At 34.3% G+C, this 16,872-nt stretch overlaps 4 protein-coding genes across 10 annotated transcripts; 3 read left to right on the forward strand and 1 right to left on the reverse strand.

Annotated features, from left to right (window-relative positions):
* The first annotated feature begins 1,932 nt into the window (after positions 1 to 1,932).
* LOC124217352 (dnaJ homolog subfamily C member 21) lies at positions 1,933 to 5,964 on the forward strand. The gene is made up of 2 exons (XM_046622770.2): positions 1,933 to 2,254; positions 3,023 to 5,964. Exon 2 carries the CDS (start codon positions 3,247 to 3,249, stop codon positions 5,290 to 5,292), a length of 2,046 nt encoding a protein of 681 aa, XP_046478726.1. The 5' UTR covers positions 1,933 to 2,254; positions 3,023 to 3,246; the 3' UTR covers positions 5,293 to 5,964.
* LOC124217365 (methyltransferase-like 26) lies at positions 5,841 to 8,054 on the forward strand. Its single transcript, XM_046622807.1, has 3 exons — positions 5,841 to 5,912; positions 6,281 to 6,363; positions 6,479 to 8,054. The coding sequence occupies exons 2-3, from the start codon at positions 6,305 to 6,307 to the stop codon at positions 7,110 to 7,112; spliced, it is 693 nt and encodes a 230-aa protein (XP_046478763.1). The 5' UTR covers positions 5,841 to 5,912; positions 6,281 to 6,304; the 3' UTR covers positions 7,113 to 8,054.
* A 19-nt stretch (positions 8,055 to 8,073) lies between these two features.
* On the forward strand, positions 8,074 to 11,157 carry LOC124217357 (uncharacterized). Of its 5 annotated transcripts, none has more exons than XM_046622780.1 (9): positions 8,074 to 8,170; positions 8,256 to 8,389; positions 8,499 to 8,742; positions 9,002 to 9,137; positions 9,206 to 9,291; positions 9,385 to 9,600; positions 9,779 to 9,929; positions 10,616 to 10,701; positions 10,799 to 11,157. In XM_046622780.1, exons 2-9 carry the CDS (start codon positions 8,300 to 8,302, stop codon positions 11,014 to 11,016), a joined length of 1,227 nt encoding a protein of 408 aa, XP_046478736.1. In that variant the 5' UTR covers positions 8,074 to 8,170; positions 8,256 to 8,299; the 3' UTR covers positions 11,017 to 11,157. The 5 variants fall into 5 exon arrangements, 4 of the variants coding, with proteins under 4 accessions (XP_046478736.1, XP_068991786.1, XP_046478737.1 ...); XR_006882806.2 differs by adding an exon at positions 10,006 to 10,138 and having other exon boundaries at positions 8,169 to 8,389; positions 10,799 to 10,940; XM_069135685.1 differs by having other exon boundaries at positions 8,169 to 8,389.
* On the reverse strand, positions 11,088 to 15,995 carry LOC124217354 (angiotensin-converting enzyme-like). 3 transcript variants are annotated; one of them, XM_046622774.2, is made up of 13 exons: positions 15,805 to 15,995; positions 14,677 to 14,814; positions 14,432 to 14,590; positions 14,141 to 14,240; positions 13,858 to 14,001; positions 13,465 to 13,768; positions 13,106 to 13,258; positions 12,845 to 12,969; positions 12,479 to 12,654; positions 12,147 to 12,307; positions 11,953 to 12,075; positions 11,568 to 11,752; positions 11,088 to 11,491 (listed from the first exon to the last, which is right to left on the reverse strand). In XM_046622774.2, the coding sequence occupies exons 2-13, from the start codon at positions 14,746 to 14,748 to the stop codon at positions 11,373 to 11,375; spliced, it is 1,821 nt and encodes a 606-aa protein (XP_046478730.1). In that variant the 5' UTR covers positions 14,749 to 14,814; positions 15,805 to 15,995; the 3' UTR covers positions 11,088 to 11,372. The 3 variants fall into 3 exon arrangements, with proteins under 3 accessions (XP_046478730.1, XP_046478728.1, XP_046478729.1); XM_046622772.2 differs by lacking the exon at positions 15,805 to 15,995 and adding an exon at positions 15,400 to 15,687; XM_046622773.2 differs by lacking the exon at positions 15,805 to 15,995 and adding an exon at positions 15,400 to 15,684 and having other exon boundaries at positions 11,088 to 11,470.
* Between the last annotated feature and the right edge of the window lie 877 nt (positions 15,996 to 16,872).

The raw sequence follows: 16,872 nt of genomic DNA on the forward strand, positions 1-16,872 counted from the left end.
GATTTAGCAATTTAGAGTTTGGCAATTCCAACATCTTTCTCCCCCGCTTGACCTTTTGCAGCCGACACAAGTTGTTACAATAAAACACGATATTTACATACCAAATGAGCCCATCTGCCGTGATAAACGATAAAGAACAAAAAAACAAAGCTTGTTCAAAACCGGCTACTAAAAATGACAAAAAGAACGATGCCCAAATTTTGTACGTTCGAGATAAGGGTGATCCGTCTAAAATACCCATTGTATAAGATGGAATACAGTAAGAAATTAACTCCCATCTTCGCTTTTGAATCTATATTATAGAAAATTATTTTAAAATTTTTATAACAAATTTGTATACCCGCCTCACTTCTAGACTACTTAACTGACTCTACTGTTAAATACTTTTTTCAAAAAATCATTATATTTAGATACATAAAAAGAAAGGCAACTAATATGATAACTTGCATTTTACAATATTAATAATTGATTTTAGACGCAATTAAAAATCATCGAAGCAATATTTCGTCACATTATCCATATAAATTTATTACTTTCTATAGAAAGGAAGAAATCCGTTAATAACGCAAATCACAAATCGGTTGGAATGAAAAAAAACGGACAATCAGCCCACCACGGGAACCCGATGCCGTTTCAATAAATCAGCAACGACGCATATTTCTTGGATGAGTACTAAGCAATTACATGAATTTCCAACAAGTTCCTTGTAATTTTAACATATATAATGTAACTCATTAACGTTCTGCCAATGCCTCCTCTTCGTTTCGTGAAATTATTGTTCTACCTAAGCGTGCAAAATTTGTAAATTCTTTTTGCGGAAATCTGTAAAAATACTTCGATAGATCAGAATCTTATCTCAGAAAAGACAAATGGATTGTTGAAAGCAGAACGATCCTGAAGCTTCCGAAAGGTCTTACAACCTTTCATCTGTATTTTTTCGACAGAGATATCGTAGATAATTGATGAGAATTTAATTATAAAGAATCCGGGAAATCCATCTTTAGGTGATATCAGTCGTTAGTTTTTGATATCTTATATATAGTATTATTACATAGTTGTATTCTCTGGGTAGTATTATTATTATTAGGGGTTACCGGAAAAGTGCTGAAATTCCGGATAAAATAGTATCGACTTTGTCGGGAATCCATATTCTGAAACCCGAAATTCCTAATGATCAACACGGGCACTGCCATAAATGTATAATAAAGTGAACAGATATGAGTAATTATAATCTGGACCACGTGATAATAAATTTCTGAACAATTTTGTGTTTGGGAGTCAGTGGACAGAGTCGCAATCTAACCAATTAATATGAGTAGAAGTTGGAAAAAGGAACCCTTATCATCTTTAAATTTTTTTTAAAAATTACTTTTGTGGTAATGATCTTATTATCTTTAGTTAACGGTACGAGTTAAGTATTAAACAGAAGTACAGAAATTACATAAGGTACATATATGAACAACTATATACCTATATCTCCATTATTTGATTAACTTCTTAGACTATGTCTACCCATCCTTTGCATCAAGCAAAGGTTTCTAACTCTGTTAACAGTAAGCCAGGTGCATGTTTATTGTGTATCTATTAAGATAACATTATTTTTGTCGATCTGATGGAGTTAGGTTAATATTGCTGAATTTGACTCCAATGAATTTGCATAGTTGAAAAGTATACTATGTCCTTGCGGGATTATATGAAAATTTCAGTCTGTTCCCGTTCGTCATTCCATAGGCATAATAATATACGACTCTGCATGATCTGGGTACACGCGGTGAGCGATGATAATATCACTTGTTGTTGCCTCTTCGTACCGACTGCCTGCCGGATTGAGTTGCGCCCGACCGGGAGGACACAGAGGACGCTGTTTGACGATGAATTTATGTCCGCCACTTTCGAATACTAAAAGCCCCATAAAGATAGCGTTCTAGGTGGTTCTAGGTGGTTCTAGGATAGCGTCTGTATGCATCTTCAGTCACGCTACATAGTTCTTCACCGATTGTAAAGGGAAATCGCGTTAACCGCTCGAATAATTATTATTAGAAATTTGCAATTTTTCTGCAAGCCTACAAATAAAAAGTAATTGGTGTAGTAATGGTGTGAAAATATAATCAAATGGATTCGACGTTGACCATGGCCTGAGTGACGGAAAAATCTTGGCAACTTGGACCATTTGTGATCTCGGCATACGCAGTTCCATAAAGCACACGAGGTTGACTTCGGCGCCAAATTTCGCACGTTACATGCGTATGTCACAGTAAGTTAGGACTTTTGGCTTACAAGCTCTAAGCTAATCTCTATTAATAGACGTAACTATGCACTCTACTATTAGTGCAGCACTTTATGATATTTACTTGTGGACTTGCACCGTCTTAAATTTTAAGTATACATAACCTAAGAAACTATATGTCTAAACTGTACGACAAAACTTCTCTTTTTTTACGCATAATAACCTGTATGTTTGGATATGTTGAGAAAGCTTCTGACAATAATCTCTCGTGAAACGAAACATCAAATCTGAAACGGTATTTGCCAACTTATCATACAGACCATCTACTCTGAAAAATTATTTTGTGGGTTAATTGAATGAAAAATTAGTTATTAAACTTGAAGCCATGAATTACGAATAGATCGTTATTTTTCAACATGTGAAGCTATTTTTTTTGTCCACTTCGTCCAATATTACTTCCTGCACAACTAATGTTGCATATTCGATTTTCTGGATTCTCAGGTTTATCTGGTAGCATTTTCAGTTTGCTCTGTTCCGTTCTGTTCTGCTTTGTTTTGCAGCACCAGAACAATGATTATGTATATAGGACTCATGCAATATTACTGTTCTGGTGCAGCAGAACAGAGTAGAATACAACGGAACAATGAAAGCTGAAAATGCTATTAATTTTGGAATCGACTAAATGTTAGATAATCATTAATAATTTTTGGTTCAAATTTAATTCTTTTAACTCTTGTCATGATACATGGAGAGCCATTAACTGACTACCTGATTGTGATGCATTTTACTTTTCAGGGAATTGCTAGGCCATTTCTACACCGAGGGTTTCGCTTAGTAGTCATGGCACGTTCGAAATATATACTGAATATTGAATAATTAACTTTATCTGAAAGTAAATCTTTGATATCTCAACCTTGGTGTTGTTGCTTATTGCTTTCAATAATCTCATCAAAAGAGATTTCAGTTGTTAGTAAAATATCCAATATATCTTCACATTCTTATATGAATAACCAGAAAGTATGAAGTGCCACTACGAAGTACTCGGCGTTTCGAGAGATGCGTCAGATGATGATTTAAAAAAAGCATACAGAAAACTAGCACTGAAATGGCATCCTGATAAGAATTTGGATAATACTGAAGATGCTAAAGAACAATTTCAAATCGTCCAACAAGCATGGGAGGTCTTGAGTGATCCGCAAGAACGAGCTTGGTATGACAATCACCGAGAAGCCATTTTGAAAGGAGGGATAGGAGAAAATTACAAAGATGATTCGATCGATTTGTTCCAATACTTCACTACCAGCTGTTATAAGGGCTATGGCGATGACAAAAAAGAATTTTACACGGTTTATAGAGAAGTTTTTGAACAACTGATTGCTGAAGAATCAGAGTTTTGTAAAGAAGAGGAGTTGGACGATAAGGTACCTGGTTTTGGGAATTCCACCAGCTCATATGAGGATGTTCACAAATTTTATGCATATTGGCAAAGCTATTCGACTAAGAGGTCATTTGCTTGGCTAGATCCATATGACATTCGTGATACTCCAAACAGACGAGTTTTAAGATTGGTAGAAAAAGAGAACAAGAAAATTAGAGATAAAGCTAAAAAAGAACGCAACGAACAAGTCAGGAACCTTGTGGCATTTGTTCGCAAGCGTGATAAACGAGTTCAAGCACATGCAAAAATCCTGGCAGAAAGAGCTAAAGAAAATACCAAAAAAACACAAGAATGGAAAAAGCAGCAACTGATCCAGAGACAACAAGAACTGAAAAGTTATACTGAGTCAGAATGGTCAAAGTTTTCTAACATCGAAAAAGATTTAAAGGTGATCGAAGCAAATCTTGCTGCTGAGTTTGGTGAGGAATTAACTTCAAATACAGATTCTGAAGATGCTGATGATATGGATAATAACACCCTGTATTGCGTTGCTTGCAACAAAATATACAAGACACAAAAGGCATTTACCAATCATGAAAATTCCAAAAGGCACAAAGATAATGTTTCAACCATGAAAGCCTCATTCTTGGCTGCTGAAAATAAGGACTTTGAAAGCAGTAGTGGAGAGTACAATTCAGACTCGGAATCGGATTCTAAATTTGGTATCAAAACAAATATTTCTTTACTGAGTCGAAACCGGAAAGATGTTATATTGGCAACAAGCCCAGAAATACGAGACTTGTTGACGAACCCTAGTGAGAATATTGATGTGAATGCGAAAGGCAACCAGCGAAATACATCGGATGAAGAAATGATTTCGGATAATGAATCAAGTTCTGCAAGTAAAAAAAATACAAATAAGCTTTTGAAAGAAGAAGGTGTTAAACTAGCCACAGGCCCGGAAATGGACGGTTTTTTTGATACGGCAACCGGAGTATCTAAAATACAAGATGACGCGGATATACTGACTTCTGAAGGTGAATTGATATCAGATCAAGAGAGCGAGCTTGATAACCAAATGTTACATATGACAGAAAAATCTCGCAAAAGTAAGAAGAAAAAAGGTAAAAATGTTCAAAAAGTTATTCTTGAAAAAACAACCGATGATGAGCAAGAATTAGATGCTCATTTTGGGTTGTCCAAGAAACAGCGAAAGAAACAAAACCAAAAGAAAGCAACTTTTGAAAAAGTTTCTACTTGTGTGAAAGTTGGTGCCAACATCGCTGGCGATGAAAAATCAGATGGCAGCAAAAATCACACTGTCCCAGAAACCATTAAGAATTTTACTAACGGAAACCAAGTAGATTTTGACAATTCTGACTTGAACTTTGAAGGAGATGCCAAATCATCAATTCAAAGTACAAAAAAATCTAAAGGTAAGAAAGCAAAGGAAGCAAAAAAAACTCAGAAGTCAAGCTTGGATGGGAGCAGGCCCAAGGACAAGAAGGAAAAAAAGAGAGGCGGGTCATGCAGAGGAGGAATTCAGGATTTAGATCACTGTTGTGCTCTATGTGGAGCAGAATTTCCATCCAAGAATAAATTATATGACCATTTGAAGAAGAGTGGACATTCTGTGTATATCAATCCTGTGAAGAGTAGAAAATCGTTGAGTGAAGACAGCGATTGAAACTGGAGGAAAATTAGTAATATAATTCGTTGTATGGGATATTAATATCTCGGTTAATAAAATTTTCAAAAATTCTCAGTATAATTTATTTTCAATATGCAATGAGCATCGATAAATCGAAAATCAAGACAGTCAAGCATCGTATTGTTTCTTTCTTTATTATGCGTGGTTATTTTTGACATTAATGAAATTATATTATTATTTATTCACTAACTAATGCGAAGTTATCAAGATTGTCATAGTTTAGATATAAAATAGAGTAAATGATTATCACAGGGAGATATTGACAAACCAGGCATTCTCAGAATCTTAAATTGAATGGCTTTTTAAATGTTCAATGTACCATTATCAGAAACTTCTGTTAATAAAAATAGACATTATAGATATGTAAATAGAGAATCTTTACAAGCTAATAAATCAAGCTGCTGATAGCTTGAAGACTTATTGATGGAGAGTGACGAGTGAGAATGTGATGAGTGATGGCTAACAAATCAGATTGATACGTGTATAATGGTTTAACAAATGAACGTTTTAAAGAATTACTTACTATTGTGAAATATGACTGGCATGAAAGTTAATAAGTTGAAGCTCAAAAAGTTTACTTTTCTTATATTGATAGAGTGAGTTGAAAATTGCATAAGTCTATACCAATAAAGATGATGTGAATTAAAATGGGGCATTATGTTATTCATGTAATTAATTGTATAGATTTTAACATGCCTATCATAAGAATGGCACAAGATTTGATTGTTCTCTAAAAAATCTCCATATTTTCACCCAGGCGGAGTTTTCTTATTGTTAGAAAGATAAATCACAGAAATATTTTGATGAACGATTCATTACAGTTCATACTTCATAAAGGATAGCCTAGGGTTATGAATTGTGTTTTGTAATCTATTAAAAGTCAATCAAATAATTCACTTTTTTTTCTATGTTTAATTTAACAAGTTCTTTATCCATATTGACATACGAAAATATGACGTTTCAGATTCGTATATTATAGCACTGCTGAATGAAACTTGTCAGGCAAATACGAAATATGAATATTATCCAATCTGCTGCTACGCATAGGTAAGGAAGTACTTCAATAATTGTTTTTAATACTCATAAAATGTGTTTACGTAATTCACGTGATTAGCAAAAAGAGCATGAAAATATACTCATATATTGACATTTATTGATACAGATCTAGCTCAGTAGCTGCTAGGAAAATTTTCTACCCAGCAGCTGAACGTAACAAGGAACCGATTCTTTCTGTCTTGAAAGAGTACATCCGCTCCGGCCCCAATCAAAATTTCCTGGAGATCGGTTCTGGTAGTGGGCAACATGTGGCTCACTTTGCTCTATATTTACCTCAAGTCACATTTTACCCCTCTGAAGTTGATATTGGCATGTTGGGTAGCATAGTTGCCTATACTAAAGAGATTTCTAATGTTCAGAGTCCAATTCTAATTGATGTAACCACAAATTCGGACTACTGGGGGGCTCAAACTTTTCGAGAAATCAGCTTTGATTATATTTATAATTCTAACATGATTCACATTGCTCCGCATGCGTGTACTGTTGGTCTTTTCGAAAATGCTGGTAAACTTTTGAAGCAGAATGGAATTTTATTTACTTATGGACCGTATAAGATTGATGGAACTATATCACCAGAAAGTAATGTTAGATTCGATGAATCATTGAAAGCAGAAAATCCGGAGTGGGGCTTGAAGGATATTAGAGATCTGGAGAAGTTAGCGAATGAAAATGGGCTCGATTTGATTGAAATTTTCGACATGCCAGCCAACAATAAAACGATTATTTGGAAAAAGGAATGATGTGATTTATATACGCAATAATTACTATGCTCAATTACTCAAGATAGAAATAATTGAAAGCTCTCGTAATTGAACATTGACGCATCAGAATGACAGTGACTAGTCATCTTATCAATTTAATTGTGTCATCTACGGTTATAGCTTCCGTTTTTAATACTGTCTTACAACTTTGCGATGCTTTTCTCGATTGAATTGATCCAACTATCAGAAATTGTAATTAATTTTGGTACCTCAATTTTATTCTATTTTACGAATCGCACAGTAGATTATATTATAATTTCAATGTTAAGAATTATGGCTGGACTTTTTTTTATTGAAAAATTATTAATATCATTAAATTACAAATTATGATGACAATAGTTTATTTGCAATTCCTGGGAAGTTAATTCTGATTGATTTACACAGGGTGGCGACTTACCAAGAAAACTAGCAATAGTCAGGGAATCACATTATTCCACTGGAAAATATGTATTTCAACGTTGGTATTTCTCTAAATTATTTAAAATCTCGTACTGTACTTCGTAAATTCAGCATAACTTGCTTTTGGAACTAATATTGTTGAATTTACATGCCCCCCTCCTATTTACATGTACAGTTTAATGCGCCATTGGTTGCAAGCTATTCACTATTTTGCAAATCAGGTTGAAACGGTCGGGAAATATTGAAATTTTAGACCGGAAAAGCCGGACAAGTCCACCACTCTGTTAAAGCTAGCGTTAAATTTTCTGTTTAATTTGATCGAAGACTATGTGCTACAGGTTTGTGCGATGGAAAATTCATCTGAGCCATGAAATTGTTTTGTGTAGTTTTTTGTATGCGTGTTAGAAACTGTTTCATTATATTTACAAAAATATCCCAATCATCAGCTCTTGTAAATACCGTTTTCAATCTCTAATTTTTCATGACTGATATTCGCAACAATAAAAAAATATTGATAAACTCTTTTGTCTTTTTTAATCTGACAATACATCCTATCATCTGCCTCAAATAACTACTTAAGTCTACATACATACATCGTTGCAGTCATCGTACATACTACGTCATTATCAGCTGTACAGGTACGATTGTGGAATTGATATCAGTTATTGGTCTTATCTAATTTTTTTATCATCCAAGTTTTTTGCTACGCAATTGTACACATAGACAATTCTGAAGTGGAGAAACACGTTGGCAGCAAGCTGGCAAGCATGAAGTATGAAGTTTTCTTTCTTATTTTGGTGCTTGCACATGAAGCTTCCGCAGCCCTAGAAATTCGTTGCACAACAGCGTATTGTACGGTAGGTAAATATACACCATTCTTTACAACAAATAATATCACGGTTACTTCATTCAAAATACTATCTCCCTTGATTTAACTCTAAATTGTTTTCAATTCATTTTGGAAAGGAGTATATCACCGAGACTGGATGTTCTGATTTAACTACTGGCTGCCAGGTCCTGAATTCCACAAATTATGGGACTTTTATGCTATATCCCGATGTTTGCAACTGCTGTGATTATTGTCTCACAAATCTGTATGAAGGTGACGAATGCGTTTCAGGCGCACCGGGTCAACTGCCACCCAGTGAAATTTGTGGACCAGAATTGGCATGCACTACAAAAGACGATGATCAAGCAACATGCCAGACAAGTACTGTTGATTCATGAAAATTTGTTCAGCTTTTGTAGAAATACATTTCGAACGTCATTGCATATTCTTCATATTATAATCTGTTGTGATGACTAAGAATAAATTCTTCGATGCAATAGATTCAATATGAAACTAGTGTACTATGGTGTGGGTAATACTTGTAATTATCAATATGACTTTCCTTCAATACTTCGTATCAATACAGTTTCGTATTTCTTGAATCAAACTTGGTTAATGTGTTAGTGGATAACTTTTCTAGTGACTACTGATTGTGCGCTGGAGCGAGTAGCGTATGATCAGAAAAGGGACAACGGAACATTGGGAAGTAGTGAACTACGACCAGAATGTGATAACGATGGCCTTTATTCAGCAGCACATTGCATTCCAGGGTCAATGTAAATATATTTATTAATAAAGTGAGATTTATAAGATGACTACTATAAAATAAACCTACATTCTGCAGATGTTATTGCAAGGCTCCCACTGGCGAAAGAATATTCGGCGAAATACCTTACTTAAATCCATGGAACCAACGAGAAATGTCTTGCGGTAATTAGAAACGATTTGTATGTTTCATTTACATTTACCAGCTTTCCATACCGATCGAAATGTTCACGAGATTGTTTAACTGCTGATTTTCAGGATGCTCCTTAAATGCCTGGAGAGCACAAAATACTCTTGATCCTACATACCACATACCTGTTGCCCGTTGCCTAAGCAATGGTCGATTTGACCCAGTACAATGCATGAATGGTACCAATGCTACTTGTTTATGCATTGACAGTGTTACTGGAGCACCAATAACTGATATTAGCACGGTCAATGTTACCAATTTGGCAGAGGACACTCTCTCTTGCTGTAGGTATAATTGAGGGATCACACATAACATGAATATTTTCTATACCTTAGCGCCTATTACTCGATTATTGATGGACAAGAAACTTGTCAAACTTTTCAATAGAATTCTTATTATCTTGATGAAGATGTTACTTTCAAACAATTTGATAACAGATGATTGAACATATCCATTTTTCAGTTGACTCAACGATACATACGAATGGAACATATAATACAACTTGTGAAGAGGCATACGATACTTTGGTTGCTAATGGAGTCACTGATATTGAACTCTTGCCATCTTGTCAAATTGATGGAAAATATGAGCGAATTCAATACTCCGATTCTAAGTAAGTGTAACTGATTTAAATTTTTGCCTGCTTGTTATTAAAAAGTGTTAATATTTGGGATTAACCGGCCTAACAGCATAGCGCATAGCGTGCAAGACTGTGGATTGGGAGGGCCAGAGTTAAAATTCCCAGCCTGTCGAGGAGGACCTGAATGGCAACTTGTAAAAATTGTAAATCAGGTCACGCCGTTCAGGTACCGAATCAGCGAGGTAAGGTTTGAACTTAGACTGGCTGCATCCGGGGAAGTTTTTCTGCAGTTTTCTTTGTCCCTTGTGTGAATGCGGATGTTTCTATCGAACATCTTAAGTGGGCTGCAGCCAAATAATGATGTTTACTGATCCATTCCCTCCTTTGCCATGTACAAGTCAAAAAAGGCTTCTGAAGATATACCCTATCGGGCATGGCGGGTGTTGGCAGTGATTATTATTATTATTATTATTAAATACAAATGTGAAGATGGGCTCATGTGATCTGAGAATGGATTCGTAATATGACTTGATTGAAAGAAGAAATAGTTTATATGGTTAGCCTTTCATCAGATCTCTATAGTTTCATTAGTATAGATAAACTGAGAATAATATTTTATGGTGTTACCATGCACATTTTTCGTAGTACAATTCACATGGACATAAAATCAATAATGAATAGAAACCTGCACTGATAGCACTTGCAAACTTCAATTACAGAAAAATTTGTGCTGACCCCAATGGCGTACAAATAGATAGTTTCGAAGCTCTAACAAATGCAACTGAAGCTACAATAATGGATTGTAGTAAGTTGTCTTTTTCTGTAATATCATGTGGATAACTGAATAGTTATATTAGATACAATTAAAACAATTTGAGCAAAAAAATCTCTTCAATTTATAGATTGTGCCAGAACACGATGGATTTTAAGCAAAGCTTCAGTGACTGAGCTCCCTACCTGTTGTGACTTTGGAAATTTCGAAGCATGGCAATGTCGTAGGAATGAGTGTTTCTGTGTTGATGAAAATGGGAATCAATTCGGACATGAAGTTGCTATCAATGACTTGGAGGAACTCACTTGTTACATTACCAATGGCGGAGATGCGTGTCTTGTATCATGAGCAGGCTCGTAAATATTTACGTGTATATAGAATTATTTATGTTACATCATATGTTTTATTTGAATTTGTTAAATAACAATTGAGTTCGTGTATATTGGATACAATCACTGTGGTTTATTAATAAATATATTCTATTTAAGATACTTACGATATTATGAACTAATAATAAACGAAATTTTCTATATCAATTTGAGATCTTAGTATGATATTGGAATAATGAATTTGTAATTTTCGGAATTTTTCTCTTTTTGATTCATCATTCAATCTCTCAAGTATGTAGAATTGAAATCATTAATTTCATCATAAAATAAATAATCGATGCCTCTTTATATACATTGGTGAAATAAGTCTTGCATTTATGTTATCCAATATAGAGCGTTCAATATTAATAACAGAGCTATGGATGTTGGCTTTAAACAAGTCGACTTGCTTTTGTACCAGTGTGCGAAAAGTGCTGAAACAGAAAGTAACATTTCTGCGATTACATGAATTTCGTGCCTGGTTAGAATGTACAGTAGAGTTTCTAGTAATCTTATATCGATTGTACTGACCTGTGTCTTCCTGGCTGGTTATCCAACCTATTACTGGCTCCATTTGATTCTGTCGTCTTAGCCATTGAGCAAGTGGCTCAAAGTATCTTAGCATTGCTCCTGCGTCGAGCCGATCGGTTCGACCACGTGTCATCTCTCTGATTGTATCTTTCCAATTTCTTGATGAGCCCACTGACAAAACATCCCTAAAAAATTATAGATTTGTAAGTGTTATGTCGAAATAATTTTCTCATGAAACGAATACCATGAATAGTTTAAAATACTTACAAGTATCAAAGTGATCACATATGAGAAAGGCATATAATTTCTGTTTCATCTACCCATATCCATGTGCAGTCAATTGCTTCGCAGCATGTAATACTTTAATAAGAATTTTGTCACTTACGAAAGTAGGCGACCAGCTTCACGGGAACGATAGAAATCACAAGTGTGTAGCGCTCCTACGTGACCAGCAACGTCGCAGAGTGATTCAAATAGTTGAAACTGCAACACTATACCCACAAAGTATCTGAAGAAAAACAAAGTGCATTTAAAATTTGTGATATAAAAAAATGGTCACCTTTGATATCATTTACTAACTTTACATAAGGGATGTCAGCAGGAACGTGGTACTTTGATGCCGGATCAAAATGACTTTCTGACCTTGTTACTGGTGGCACTATACCTTGATATTGTAATCTTAGCTCCCACCATCTTGTCGTCATATCGGCATCACCGTCGCTAAATACTCTCCACCTCCACTAAGATATGGAAATTCATTTAGGAAAATCAATCTTTGCAGTGGGTACACTCAGTGCATTGTTTCAAATCTTGCAAAATCCTGATTTAAAATGAGACTAATGTTGAGAGAAAAAAGTACTTCTATATATTAGAATGCGGGAAAGATTTTCGTAATACATAAATTCATGTACCTGGTCAACGATGTATGCAAATGGCATGTAAGTTATTTTTTCCAAAGCGATCATTATCAGAAAATTAATGTTGGATTCATAATCATCTGTAGAGTTGTTATAGAGTCCAATTCGATGTAAATGCTGTGGCGTCATTATGGAAAGGCCTATGGCGTCGCTTACAGCCTCATGAAATCCTGGAGCAATATCATTTAATTGTGACAGATGTGAAAAAGGATTTTTGAATTGCAAAACGCACAAAAGAACAACAAAGACCAAACAAAGATTTACATGTCTAAGATGAGGTAAAGAGGGCCAATCATATTAATATAATTAATAGTTTATTAGTACTCGTCTTAAGATGATCAATTTCAAGTGACTATTTACCTGGTAGTGCCTCGTTACGAAATAGTAATGGTTGATCTCTGTATTGCAGATAATATTGTAAATGTGCCATTTCATGGTGGGTTGAGAATAAATCTTCCATATTCACTCTAGTACACTGTTTTATTCTGTAATTCAGAAAAACGATTTTTCGATATTGGTAACTAAAACACGTGCAGTCTGATTGAATACTCTGTATAATCCATGTACTCAGAATTAAGGATTCTCGTTAAGAAATTTAATTTATTCTAAAAGTTTGTTTACCTAAAATCAATTCGATTACAGAAGTCCCAAGCACTTGCTGTACATTTTACTTCTCTGTTTGTTGGTTTCTCAAACATTGACATTCGCCAGAATTCAGGTGGCATTGGTATCATTCCCATGGATGTGAAAAATTCCTCGGCAATTTGAAACATTCTGAAAGCAAAATGTGCAAATCGAATGAAAAGGCAGTTCGTGCTGATATTTTCATGCAATATTCAATATTTCGAAGACTGTACGTATATATTACTGTTGAAAACTGTAATGCAAATAAGTCTGGACCCCTATTGTGAACTTCTATAATAATTCTTTAATCTATGTGTGTTCTAGCAATACAACTGGATACACATTACTGCTTTTACCTTAGCGGTGAAATGCCTTGAAGCATCATATCCAAAGTGACATCTAGTTTCTTAGCTGCCGGAAAAGGCTGAACTATATCATAAATTCCCTGCCAGTTTTGAGCCCACATATTGCCTAAAATGTGAGCAGGTAATGGACCATCTTTTCTTATCACATCTCCGTATCTGTCAATTAATTTATGCCTGGTATAAGTGAACAAGTGCTTGTATAATGGTGTAACTGCAGAGATCACTTCGGCGATATTTTGCTGAAAAGAATCATCTTCGTAGTCTTCTCGCATCTGATCTCCCGCGTCGGCGAAACCTGTGTGCAAATGTATTGTACTAAATTTATTGATTCATATTGGTTATTTAGGTTTCAATTGAAATTAATGAGTGGTTGTATGTGCTTACCATTCAGTCTTGCAGCTTGATTGGCAAGTCTCACATATCGCATATACTTATTTTTTAATGGCGGTCCAACAGCCTCGTGCCAGGCTCTCCAATAATATGATAGTTCTTTGTAGTCTTTTGACTGAGCCATTATTTTATTAATATCTAGATACAAATATATTCATTGTAAAAGAGAAGGATTGTTTTTTAAAATAATCACGATATTGAATCCTTCAGTGCAGTCATTTGGAGTTTTATTTCAGTGAACAAATTAACATTCTTTTCTAGTTACTTATTAACATACCCGGATCCAAAACTAGATTACACTGGTGATCGTTTTCTTTGTATGGGCAGAGTCTAGTTCTGGTGTAGAGTTCTTTCATCTCAGCTATCAAATGGTAAATCTAGAATATACGGTTTGAGGTTTTTTCATTTTTGTTCTAAGAACTGTGTACATGCTCCAAATAATTAAAAAACCCAAATTTCATTAATGAAGTAAATGCAGATGTGTTGAAATATGTTTTTTTTACATTTCTCAACGAATTGCAGACTATACTTCTTATTTTCATACATGCACTATGTTAAATTAAAATACCTCGTTAAATTTGTCATCAGTTAAGGAATTACGTCCTCGAGTTGCAAGCATTTTAAGTTGTCGTCTTGCTAAAGGATCTGGTATTCGACTCCAAGCAAAACTAACAGCTTTTCTCCAAGATGCTCTGTCAAATTTTGCCTTCAGCGTTTGTTCGTCCAGCTGATTAAGAAGATATAAGTGTCATACATATTGATCAATTCCGTAAATTCAAATAGGCCAACATTGAACTATCATTATCTGCTTACCATTTTGCGTCGGTAATTGTCGGTTATGTTTGTAACAAATTGCCATTGTGCCATAGTCACTCTGTTGCACATTGCTGTTGCTTCACGATCATATTCTCTGAGGAACTGTAAAGCCTCACCCAAATTCACATTTAACCCCTATGGAAATGAAAAGTACATTGGGCTCCATAACGCACAAACAGTAATATTAGTATTAGACTTACCTTCTACGGTTATTCAAGAAATTTTATCAAGTAATTCACGGGTATTAGGTAATAGATGCTATGTAGTCAGAAATTTTTTTGAATAATCCCCATTAAAAAAAAAGGATTTCCAGTCACCGAAATAAGGATAGATAACGTTTTATAAAAATTGCCTAGTAGCCTGCATATTATAAACAAAAGGATTGTGAATAAAAGAAATTAGAAATGTAAATTCAGCTGCACCCAACCCGCCATAAAACTATGAACAGTTACTGTGACTATATACTGATCTACGAAGCATGTCGAAGGATGCTACCTATCAAACTGTATCATCTGTACTGTTTAATACACTGTTATTCTCAGTGTAAGTACGCAAAATCCTACGAAATTAAAATCGAAAGTAAAATATCTGTGGTAATAGATGAAAATACTATCTTTTTGAATCCAAATATTTGAAACGTATCTGTCAAATAAAGAATATGGAATTTGAGACAGAGTTAATACTTTTGGTATATGCACATGAAAATTTACTTTTACTTACCTCTATATATCGTTCGTCACTTTCCTCAAGAGCAAATAGGAAAATTAAGAAAGTTCCAAATATTTGAAAATTTTTCAACTTATTCAACAGTATCATCCTATTATATTTCCTTGCCTTCGTCTAGTGTGTTAAATTTATCTACTTGTACGATATGTTTGATAGAAAATTTAAATGAATATGATATACTGAAACAGTACCAAATATCTGTTACTAAAAAAATGGGACTCTTTCTAATGTGTCATTACAATTTCATGTAATTAGTGTAAATTAGTAAATCCAATCACTGATGCTCATGACAAATTATGAGGAAAAAAAAAAAAAATAGAAAAAAGAATTTTTATGTGTTGTAGAATGCAGGGAATAGTATAATGGCATAAAAATATTTTCTGTTCCACATCAACTGACGACTATTGCTTATCCTTTCATTCTTTTATTTAAACTTTATAAATGTAACTACAACAACATTTTCAAATACTGTGTTTAGTACTCGAAGAACTTATTCGATTCTCTACCAAATCCTTGCAAAGACTGAGACCTTTTAGATGTAATTTGATGGGCCTGACACTGTGCCTGTGTATGTTGTAGTCAAAGGAGGAAGGGATAGGCACCGTCAGAGCGTAAAGCGTGACTGTCCAACACGCTATGGCACACGCCAAAACCTTCCGTATTACATCTATTATATATATACTGTTATATGTGACAGTAATTTTTTGAATATATTTTAACTACGAGTCACAATAACAAGTTGGTATGGCTTTGATTTATTTTAAATAGACACCATAATTTCAACAAAGATGTTGGATCATCTCATGAACCAGCAGCATTGCGTGTTTTTGTCTTCCTGATATCAATAACTAATCTCATCAATGAATGATGACATAGTTGATGTTATATATATAATAATTAGGGGAACCGAGTGAAAATCGAAGGTGATTAATGATCGTTAAAGTCGATTTATGTTCATAGGATAGACATATTGGGCTTCGTTCTTAACCAATTTAAGTTCAGTACAGAGTGATGTTTCTATAACATAAATATCCAATCACTGAATAACTGTATTTGCGAAAAATCCAAGCGGTTTTCCAATTAGTACATTAGTAAAATTCAAGAATTTTCCAAATTCAGTATGTGAGAGGTATGGATACATTTATTTAATTAATTGTCAGGACCTTCATGTATGTATTCAGAAGTCAACACATATTTTGAAGATGTAAGACAGACATACATTTGAGGTCTACAAAGATAGTTACACAGAGTAACATTTATTGTAATATTATTGCAACATTAAAATCTTAGTGACATATTAAAAATTAAGCGAAATATAACACTGACATAAAGTATTATTAATGGTTACAAAGAATCAGCATTGGTAAGACAAATATTTGATATTTGGCGCTCTTTCATTTATTGATGAACAGTTTGTTTGTTTACTTTTATAATTATATTAAGAATCATTAGTACTTTGACAGTTGA

The sequence above is a fragment of the Neodiprion pinetum genome, chromosome 4 (assembly GCF_021155775.2).
Source record: "Neodiprion pinetum isolate iyNeoPine1 chromosome 4, iyNeoPine1.2, whole genome shotgun sequence".
Lineage (NCBI taxonomy): Eukaryota > Metazoa > Arthropoda > Insecta > Hymenoptera > Diprionidae > Neodiprion > Neodiprion pinetum.

Bases quoted from the DNA above. Each gene is read 5' to 3' on its own strand.
- LOC124217352 (XM_046622770.2), top strand. From the start codon at position 3,247: ATGAAGTGCCACTACGAAGTACTCGGCGTTTCGAGAGATGCGTCAGAT.
- LOC124217357 (XM_046622780.1), top strand. From the start codon at position 8,300: ATGAAGTATGAAGTTTTCTTTCTTATTTTGGTGCTTGCACATGAAGCT. The intron at 9,601-9,778 runs GTAGGTATAATT...TCCATTTTTCAG, and splicing joins AGAGGACACTCTCTCTTGCT to TTGACTCAACGATACATACG. The intron at 10,702-10,798 runs GTAAGTTGTCTT...TTCAATTTATAG, and splicing joins AGCTACAATAATGGATTGTA to ATTGTGCCAGAACACGATGG.
- LOC124217354 (XM_046622772.2), bottom strand. From the start codon at position 15,495: ATGATACTGTTGAATAAGTTGAAAAATTTTCAAATATTTGGAACTTTC. The intron at 14,241-14,431 runs GTATTTTAATTT...CGTATATTCTAG, and splicing joins CTGATGACAAATTTAACGAG to ATTTACCATTTGATAGCTGA. The intron at 12,308-12,478 runs GTACATGAATTT...TCCATATCTTAG, and splicing joins TTGCATACATCGTTGACCAG to TGGAGGTGGAGAGTATTTAG.
- LOC124217365 (XM_046622807.1), top strand. From the start codon at position 6,305: ATGAAACTTGTCAGGCAAATACGAAATATGAATATTATCCAATCTGCT. The intron at 6,364-6,478 runs GTAAGGAAGTAC...TTATTGATACAG, and splicing joins CAATCTGCTGCTACGCATAG to ATCTAGCTCAGTAGCTGCTA.